At 35.7% G+C, this 10631-nt stretch overlaps 2 protein-coding genes across 2 annotated transcripts in view; both read right to left on the reverse strand.

The window, feature by feature from the left end:
* Positions 1-6418, reverse strand: part of LOC105694678 (scavenger receptor class B member 1) — a 50288-nt gene extending 43870 nt beyond the window's left edge. The window contains exons 1-2 of the mRNA XM_012415555.2: positions 6208-6418; positions 3943-4080 (exon numbers count right to left, since the gene is read on the reverse strand). Coding sequence (XP_012270978.1) covers positions 3943-4080; positions 6208-6247 — 178 coding nt within the window. The 5' untranslated portion in view covers positions 6248-6418. The remainder of the gene's footprint in view (positions 1-3942; positions 4081-6207) is intronic.
* A 1320-nt stretch (positions 6419-7738) lies between these two features.
* Positions 7739-9936, reverse strand: LOC105694640. The gene is made up of 3 exons (XM_012415507.2): positions 9576-9936; positions 9035-9340; positions 7739-8759 (listed from the first exon to the last, which is right to left on the reverse strand). Exons 1-3 carry the CDS (start codon positions 9934-9936, stop codon positions 8572-8574), a joined length of 855 nt encoding a protein of 284 aa, XP_012270930.1. The 3' UTR covers positions 7739-8571.
* Positions 9937-10631: the final 695 nt, after the last annotated feature.

Raw genomic sequence — 10631 nt, forward strand, 5'->3', positions numbered from 1 at the left:
AACGATATGTCACGATCCTTAGAGTCTCTTTTTGCAAATCTACAAATGCGCCGCCCTGTGACGTGCGCACGCATGCAATGGATGTCAGTTACGGATTTGCAAGAAAACATAACAGCGATTTTTGCATTAGTCGTTTTCGGGCATGGTATCGGAGTTGGAGACGTGTCATTGAAAAGGAATTATCGAAAGCCAAGATAAAGTAATGTCGAATTGTTAGCTGTCGATTAATAATTACGCCTTATCCCAAAGACGTCCGATACTTGTAACGAATACATGGAAGAAGCTCATGACGCAAATAAAGATTAATGCTGTTACGAGGTTCATCACGAAATTGCAAATCGATGATGGACCACGTGTTCTTGAGTTTCGAAACTCGTGCAAACTAGTGCGGCGTCCGAATTTGGGACGCAGCCCCATTTTCGCTTGATAGAAAGTTAAGTTATTTTTGGACTATTTTCAGATGTGGACCAAGAATGAAGATGGAAAAGAGGTGTAAGAGTGTATGGTCCTTGAGGCTCCGGAGGGGGAAATTAGGAATATTTCCTTTAGGTCCTGGTGTAGAAAATATGTATGCATTTAGGAAGATTTTTCTGGTGGACCAATGGGGATCTTGTATTGAATTCTGCATATAAATGTATAAACGGGAGTAACGTTACTTAAGGGGGTTAGTAGGCTGTGAAATGTCTTCTAATCAAAGTGTGTTTAAAAGAGAATGAAAAGGTATAGGGAATATTTTCTTATCGGTCTGATTTATTTTATGTTTTAAGGAAAATTTAAAATAAACATCATTTAACATTTATAAAAATAATGGAACAGAACCAGAGTCATGTATATCGCAAAGATAAATCAGGAATTTTCTACACAAATTTTCATCAACAACTCTACATTTTTAAATAATTTCAAATATTATTACCTTATATTCTCGATTAAACATTAAATAACCCAGGCTCATCAGCAAATCTTTCGTGTACCTTTCCATTCTCTTTTAAACTTACTTTTATTAAAACGCATTTAACGCAAGTGCACGTTAAGGGTAAAGGAATTTTGTGGAAATTCTGTCGGTTAGAGAACTGTTTGATCGTAAAGAATTCCTGTAATCATCTATCAAATGATGAAATGAAACGTAAGTACAGAATACACTGGTCGCGAAAAAACCGCAACACTTAAAAATAAAAATCGTGCAAATCAGAGATTAACATATATTGTTCAGGATAGTGTAAAATTGCAGTGACTCAATTTTGGTTGAAAAAATACTCGTTATCACTGAGTTATGGTCATAGTCTCCATTCACTATGCTAAACAATACACGTGGTTATCGGGTATGTATAGCTTGACTTTCAGGTACTACAGCTTTTTTGGCTAGGTATGAATATAAATAAGATCAACGTTATGTATTTTCTGTTGTTGGGTAATGAAACTTTTTACAACTTCTGTTGATTATGGAATTTTCCTGATCGCAAAGATTTCCCGGAATCGTCTATCAAAGGATAAAATGAAACGTCAGGAATATATTTGAGGAGCTCCGGATTAATCTATTTAAAAATACGTAGACGCGTGCGATTACCGATAAATATGGCTATTTCCTTTGAAGGGAAATAACGGTGACTGGCTATCGACGATCGATCTCTTTATATACTTTGTAAGCCACCCGGTAATATATTCATGTGCTATATACGGGTTTGCCGCTATTGGAAATTGCAAAGCTCTCTTTTACCTCGGGGGCTCGTGACGTCAATGGTGGAATTCCCGACGACAAATAGCATCTGGATGTACAAGATCTCACAATTATAAGGGAATCCTGAATATAACCTCAACACATGATACCGTGCTTGTATGCAGCCACAATAAAACCGGCATATTTTCTGTTGCGGTAACAAACCGCAGCGCGATTGATATCCTGTGGAAATATTGTCAAAAATCACCAATACGTGGAATTACTTACTGGGGAATTTATTGAAATTCTTCCATGGAAATTCTTAATCAAGCAATATTTAGTCAATGGAATTGAATTACATTTTGATATACATTAGTGATTGTTATACCGATAAAATCGCTGTGGTACGATAATGATTAATCAGGTTGATAAAGATATTAAGTATAAATTAAATCCATGCACCATCTGGTGAGTAATGCGGTATTAATCTCGTAAACTTATTCCACATAAATGATAAATACTGTCAGGAGAATTTTAAGGAGAGAATGCCAACGTTTATATCATTTTGCAGATTAGACTTGGACGCAAACGTCAATCTGCGCATATTTCAGTTTTTTGTCGAATGATTAATTGCCTCACGAATAACGGAGTGGGTCTTAGATTCCTAGTGGCTATATTATTAATCACTTTTTGTGAATTTTTATCTACGGCGTAGAGATGTCAGCTAATCATATTACACGTTGGAAGATTGCGAGGTTTTTCCGTGGAAAAAGAATCTGTTCTTTTTTTTTTCGATTCGTGAATTAGAGTCCTCTTTCCCTGGCACAGATCGAAGGTGTCATTTAAGAAGTGCTTAGACGGTAGAATTAGATACGCGTTTATTTTTCTGTTTTTATAAAGTTCGGATTTCCAACGTCATCTGTAATTTCATGTTATTGCGAACAGTCCGCGTAAAGTCATGAAAACGTTTGGACATGGTTGAACAGAATTAATTGCGATTGGTGTCAGTCCAATTAGACGTCTTATCGCAACAACAGTATTTTCATGTTTACAACAATGTAATCACGCGCCGAATTGTCGCAACATAAGAAAGCTCGCCGCAAGGGTTATCGAAAGTGGGGAGAGTTGCATGTCGTTTGTATACATATATTGTGAATATTGGAGCATCGGTCGAAAAACAAATTTCCTTGCATAATTGTTTGCGGTATCTCTTATCATCGATACCTGTCGAAACGTTGACTCCGAGTTTCTGCTTTGCAACGCTGAAAGAAACTAGCCTTTCGCGAGTCACCTGCTAGAGATGGAATTTCCAAGATTGCAGCTCATTAAAAAGAGCGGTTCGAATAATAAACAGTCGGGGATGAAACTCATATTGGATAAATTCGCGCGATCATTACGATGATAATACATTAAGGTCTGCACGCGGCGACAACTCGTATTCATTTCAAATGACGCAAGTTCACATAATCACGTCAATATTCGGTTTGTCACGGTTGCGAGTAATGTCGATTGCTGTACATATGTACCCGCCGGAGATCGCTTGTATAAAAAATATAGAAACAAGAAATACACACGTAATTTAAGCTTCAATTGTAAGTAACGCGAGTAAGTGCAAGCAATCAAATATCTTCACTAAATAAATCATTAAACATATGAATATAATTTCGTTTATATGGGTGGAGAAGCTTCACACTGTTTGCATGTGTCACTACTATTGACACTATGGAAAGATAAAATTTAGGACTTTCAGCAGTTGTATCTTATGTATATATACAATAATGAAGTCATTAATATATATATAGAGAGAGGCGATCTCATTGTTCTTATCTCAAATAATGAGTTGTTTCATATCGTTTACGTTAATTTCTAACTGATATCGACCGGAATGTAATTTAATGATTAGACTATGTTAGTGAAAATTCCCAGATTGTTTATCAAGATGTTCTTTGAAATTATGTATGATTTATGAGTAATTTTGTATTGAGTCTTGGATACAAAAATCAATAAATATGCTTAAGATAAATTAATGTACCGGGTAGAAGAAGATGCTTCGGAAACTACGATAAGGATTAGTACAAATGTGAGTAAAGTATACATACCACAGTGTGGAGTCCAGAGAAATTGGCACTTGAAAAAAGATTCGAAACTATTTACTATACCAGAAATGAGAGATATCGATCTCGCCATCAGCATTGCTGGAAAAATATTCCGCACCCCAGTTCCTCCTTGTCGTTGATAGGTCCATATATGTCTAATGGGATATTCCAGGGTTGATATTCCATAGTTACTTTTAGATGATGGCTGCAATGGCAGAGTCGGCTCGTTGAAAAGTATAATATCCCCGATTCCTTTCGAGACGTGGTACACGTCTGAGTCGTACTTCTTCTGGACTTCTTTCTCACAGCTCTTCTCATCCTTGGGAGTGCCTGCAATTTGTCAATAACAACATTTCTTTACTAAGCACTGAAAATAAAAAAAATCGATTCGTAACATTTCTTAAAACGAAGCACAAGAAAAAAACGCTATTTTGTCTTTCATCGATTCACGCCCCAATAATTGATTTTTTATAGCATAGTTATAATGCTTCAAGTCATGTGTAAACTTGGTAATGTAGGGAATTAGGAAATTAAAGAAAAAATAGAACGTTCGGATCAAATGTAGAAAAATGGAAATGCTATTGCCTTTGGTAAGCTTCATCCACGAGTTTTCGTATCGCAGTAAGACAGAAAGAAGAATTATGCAATATATGGTGACCTTAGTAGCTCGCATAATTTTTAATGACATACGAAACGTTGAGATCGCTCCTTAATTAACACTTCGACAGTGACGCGAGTGCATGAGCATTGGTTATTTAACTTAACACACGAGCTAGACATGCGGCGTAGTTAATAAGAATTTTATTTCAATCACTTAAAACTGCTTCATCAATATCATTCGTCTGTCTTGTAAAAGAATGTCCAGAGTTTATAACAGACGTCAATGCAGAACGCAACATGTATGAATGTTCCCAGGCAACCCATGCAGTGGAATATACGTAAATTAATCATCTAAATTAAGTCTATAGGTATAGCAAATGTATATTGTCTATCATCCACCTAAAAAAATATCTAAGGGATATATATAAATATCTATGTCTATTATAGATGAAAATTATATATCTACAAATATCTACTTATTTCTTGAAGCGTACAAAATATATAATAGCTCTAGTAGACGTCTACCAAAGGTTAATCATATCATTAAAAATACGTTAAGAAAAATAAAAAGGCACCTCATGTAACCTAACATTTTTCATAGATACTTAATGTTTATATTAAAATTCCAACTTGATAAAACTGTTAATTTCGTCCATACTCTGATTTCTTATTTACTTCCTCTTTGGCTGGGGACCATACATCATGATTTTTAACCACTGTGTAAATTATTATGTATTACCAGGCACCGTATGAAGTATAATATACTTATAGTATACGTACAAATTAGGACATGAGTATAGAAAACTTACATTATCTATGGTATGCATAATAGAAATATCCCGTGAATATATATATGTAAATCTTTTTCACGCCAAAATTTCAGTACATATATTATAGAAGTCTAGATAATCTGTATAGAAATCTAAATTATTCGAAAACGTTAAATTGATAGATTATATTCAGCTCTCACAGACTTATAAAAATGTAGCTAAACTAAAAAATTGAGCACATTTAACTGAAATATCTTTAAATAATATTCATAAAATTCACGCATTTGTAGTATATAAGGTTGTACTAAAATTATGAGTTTAGTATCTTAAAAGTGAATCGATACACATTTATTATACACTTTTAAATAAAAATATGGTTTTATAACATACTGTTACAATTTTTTAAATGACTAAATTTTACAATCACTTACGAGTGTATTTTTAAGAATAAGTTTACAACAAGATGCAAGAAGTATCTTTAGCACCGATCGAGAAGTACCGGAGCGGTCTTCATAAGTCCGAAAAGGATTTATTCTTTCATACGCTTTGGTAGTATCTTATATCTGGAAGTAGGTACTTTATATGTATCTTAATTAAGAAGTATCAGACTGACAAATTATCAACACTTTTACAAAATTGTTTTTTTTGGAAAGGCAATGAATCTCATGAAAAATGATTAATACTTTTCACTAGACTTACGATGTTTCGCATCTACCAATCAATTATTTGGTACTTCTTTACTTCGTACCAGTTTCCATTCATCAACGTGATAACTGAAATGTATTCCAATAGTCTTATCATTCTCTGATATACTGATTTAGCCGATTGTTTTATTTTCCAGGTATTCGACCCTTGTCTAATTCAAAATAAAGTAAAAATTCGGGAGTTCAGCACTTTGTTTCCTGTACTTGGTGTATCTGTATCACAATTTCATTCATGTGTTTATCAAGACATCACTTAATATCTCTGTACCAATTTTTTAGACTGATTTTGGAACCTTCCATTATTGTTATTTCGTTTCCTTATTAAATATTTGTTTAAATATGGGATCTCAACATTGCCGAGAAATGCTAGAAGTACCACTTACTGATGGAGATCCTTGGGCAGTAGAACATCTTCAGAGTCATGTTACTTGTACGAAGAGGTCCGACAAGTTCCTTACGCGAACGCGACACTCATTTGTTAAATGCAAACAGGAGTCGAATTAAAATTTCAAATTAAACGACGATTTCAATGGTGAAATCGCAGCCCGGAATCGAGCGATTCGGTCAAGAACGATGCACCCACTGAACGGATCGGTCGGACGTTACGGATTTACGAAAGACTCTCGTTAGACATATACTTCGATAAAACTCGACATATCTCAGTAAAATGATAAGGACTTTACATGCGCGCGGACGGCCTATTATCTATTTGGGTCTGGGGGTAGATTCTCAACACACTAAGAGCGATCCTGTGTCAATGATAAGAGGTACCCCATCATAGAGAAAAAGTGTGTAACCCCATTTTTTGGTAGAGGCCAGTTGACCATAAAGTTTGTTAAGACATTGATTATCAAGGAATATCGCAAAACGAGAGTCGAGCTATTTACTGTTTATTAGGATCCGGAGTTTCACTTTTGGTTATTCCAAACTGAGAAAACTTGATTTGGGACAGAGTTGGTCACCAGTATTTGGCCTCGGGATTATGACTATAAATAATATATAGAAAATATTTCTTGATTTATATGTATTGATAAAGTATTAATATTTGACATTTATAATTATGAACCGTATCAATATTATGTCATTTTAATGCAATTAAACTATATCGCTGTAATGTGATGAAACGGCGGTTTCAATAAATATGCAATTATACTTCGTGGAAATTTTAAGTTTTGATGTTATCTCTTGTTTTGTATATTGTATATACAATATATAAGGGTATTTATTTTACAATATCATTTTTGTCATCTAAGACATAATAGCATAGCTTTATATAAGCCTTCCACAGGTCAAACTGATTAACACCACATAAGGATTTTGTTGAATTTTAGTATCAAAGTGCTTGAATGATACTTAACTTTTTATATTCATCCATTATCTCGGCTTTTTTTGTGGAGTAAATCGATTTGGCCAGTGGACGGTTCATGTAGCATCGGGAATTTAATTTCACACAACGAATAAAAAGAATACCATCACCCAATATATCTTCCCTTTAAGTCAGCTGTTCAGAAATACATTTATTCTTACGTAATACGTCAAGATTATTATAAAATACTAAGAAACCATCTGTCCGATTCGTTTCAGAGGGGAAGCATTTATTCGGGACTCGCACTAAATCCCTAGAGCGTCAATTATAATAGACAAGAGAATTTGCGGAATGGTCGATGACGCCGAGACTTTTATTACCGGGCATGGAAAATAACCCGAAACGAAATGTTTTATTTTCGGTCTCCATTTTATCGACTCCTCGTGTTCCCCACGAGCCTTTGAGATCGTTCGTTAGATCCTGTCGCAGGATCTCGTTGCGAATCGGAGACCCGACGAGTCTCCTCGGGGTTAGGACTTAGCCTTGAAATGATACAAGAACCTGCAGTCGGCGCAGAAACCGGTTCAGATTCACACAAGCCGAACTTTGTACTTGCGATGGGAGGATTTCGAAAAAAAAGCAATCTAGAAGCTCGGTTCCGCGGAACGGACTGCGACGTCACCGAGTAATGCGGCTTTGGATCGATGTAATTAGCAGTTTTATGTCCCCCATCTCTCTCTTCTCCGCAGTAAGGTCAACGATTAGTCGACATCAACTTCTTCGCCGTTTTTTTCCCCGCTATCCTTCCTTTCTCCCGAATTGCCGAAATTTCCGATGTCCATTTTGTCTTATTATACGGCGGCGTCGTCATCGGCTTCCTACGTTGCAGGATTCCGCGTTGGTGGTCAGATTGATCTCGTTTTTTTGGTGGTTTCATGGATATTTGCAGTCTATTCCTCGACTTCGGTTCTGCTCGGATTATTAAATACTTCTGATTCTTTTAGATTTGTCATTACTGCTTTTCTTTGTTTTCTCTTTCACTCTTTCCATAAGAAAACCTTCAGTCTATCGTAGACACAGTGATGCGGCATTTATTTTGATATTTATCTCTATTATTAACTCTTCGTTAAATACATTTTCTGATTATTTCCTTATGACTTTATAAGTACCATTTTCCTTATTGTTGAAATATTTTTATGAAAAAGAATTCTTTGCGGTTGCGTTTCACGTTGCTTGGGCGTCATTTTGGTCTTCATGTTGGCTTAGTCACACGTTTCCTATATCTCCTAGTTTATTTGTGCCTTCGTATTTATTGTCTTTAAATTCCGTCTTTGTAATTACTCAATTTCGTTTTATTTGATTGCTTCTTTCCTTAAAGTATTCCACATCCATTATTATTTAAAACGATTTCTGTAGCCTGCTTTGATTTTCTTCTTATCAATTACGCATTTTCATCGTCAGCTTTTTTGAGTTCATCCTTTTCCTCTTCAGTTTCCAAAGCAACTTTATCGCCTGATTCCTCAGCACTTTCCAGATTATCAGTTCCCTTTTTTCCAGTTTCTAGATGAGGACGAACGCGATGGCGGTTTTCTTCAATTTTTTTCATTTCTTTCTTCGTTAGGGTTAAACCTATTAAATGAACAAATTATATATCAAGATTTATTTTAATGTTTCGGCATTACCATTCATTTTTATTGTTAAGTCATTCATTTACATGAATCTGACGGAATTAATTTATCGATCATCATAAAAGGACATAACGTTCGCATAATCGGTTACTACGATAAACACATCGCGCATGCTATAAAATTGAACTCTCTCGACTTTAACGATAGTGCAATTAGTAACTAGTTTCATGATTTGCAGTTTTTAATGCAGTTACCGTGCGATAACGCGAATATTACCTGCAAGACATATTTCACTGTCGAAAGAGCAAATCGACGCGCATGTTTCGTCCTTGTATTTTTCTTCTACCGCGCCTTCCTGTTTCTTCTTCTTGATCACCTTGTTACACCAGAAATTCGGTTTCCTGCGTTTAATCTGTTTTTTCTCCGAGTTTTTAATTTCTTCATCCTGTTCCACATTTCCTTCGATCTCTTTTGAAACGTCTGGCCCTTCACCACTTTCTGCCTGTTTTTCTTGCGTCTGATCTTTAGCCTTTCCGGAACTTCCAGCCTTGCCCTGATTCTTGGTTCGCTTTATTTTCTTATCTGAGAAAGAAAAAAAAAATACTGATTACATGTAAGCTACCGCTTATAAAATAATTAAATGACGTTTAAGTGGGAATAAACCGTAACAAAATGACTTCCTTAACAGCATTTGAGTATGTATTATTCTAACATGCGATTTTCAAATTCGTTTTGACATCTAGGTGTATATATTCCCTTAATTTCTTAATATTTCTATATTTGAGCTTATATACAACAATAAAAAGGTCCACTTTACGTTTCACAGTCCTCTCTTTAGCACAAGGTTTCTTCTTCTTTATTTTCTCTTCGCAAGGCTCTTCCGTCTGTTCCAAACAGCAATTGACATGACGCGGATACATGTACTTTGTTCTGACATCTACAGGAGGTACAATTCTAGGGATTATGTGATCTGTATCTATCGTAACATCGTCCGAACATTTTTTATTCCATTTCTTCTTGCGTTTCTTGCATTTCGATCTTTTCTCGACCCTCGGGTTAGTTTCTTCGCAGGGAAACTTGGCTTCCTCGTCGCCCTTTTTCTTTTCCCTTTTGTCCTTCTTCTGAGCTTTCCGCTTTTCCTCCGCCCAATATTTGCAGCAATTATGTCGCATATTCATGCTGAATGTTAAATATCTGCGACCTCGGATGTGGAAGTTGTTTCGAGTTTCTTCAACTCCTGCGGATTTATGCGACTGCAAGGAAGTGGGCACGAATGGTATCGTTGTCTAATTTACATTGTAGATGTTAAATGTACAAGTATTTTTAACATCCGCCACGTGGGGACCCAGGAAAGGGGTAAAGAGCACATATAAGGAAACGCATTATACCACTCACGTACTTAAATTATTGCACGTGTTTGCTATTCAGGGATTTGCTATTCAGGTCCACAAGTCGTACAATGACGATCATATCACATATTTTGAATTAATACTGGGGCGGTCTGGTCATTAGCGAGGTGTAATAGCTTAATTCAGACTTGCAAGAAGTTCTTGCGTACAACTTTATTTTCCTCTTTACTGGGAATTCATCTTGAAAAAAATTGTTGCTGGTAATTGCAATTCGTTGTTTACGATTTCTGCGCTGCATTTCCGAAGGTTAAGTCTGGATATTCTTTATCTTGACGTTCCGTTTGTGTAATGAGATTTGCTGCATCACTGATTCTAATATGTAAATTTTGACGTTCCCCGGGTAACTGTTACATTTTCGATTTGCCTTAGATTAATTTATTGGTATTTTAAGGCGATTTTGACGTGGACATTAATTTTGAAATGTCGTGTTGAAGGGTCAGAACTTATTATCAAATGCATTCTCC

The sequence above is a fragment of the Orussus abietinus genome, unplaced genomic scaffold (genome assembly GCF_000612105.2).
Source record: "Orussus abietinus isolate OABI.00-Male unplaced genomic scaffold, Oabi_2.0 scaffold48, whole genome shotgun sequence".
Taxonomy (NCBI): domain Eukaryota; kingdom Metazoa; phylum Arthropoda; class Insecta; order Hymenoptera; family Orussidae; genus Orussus; species Orussus abietinus.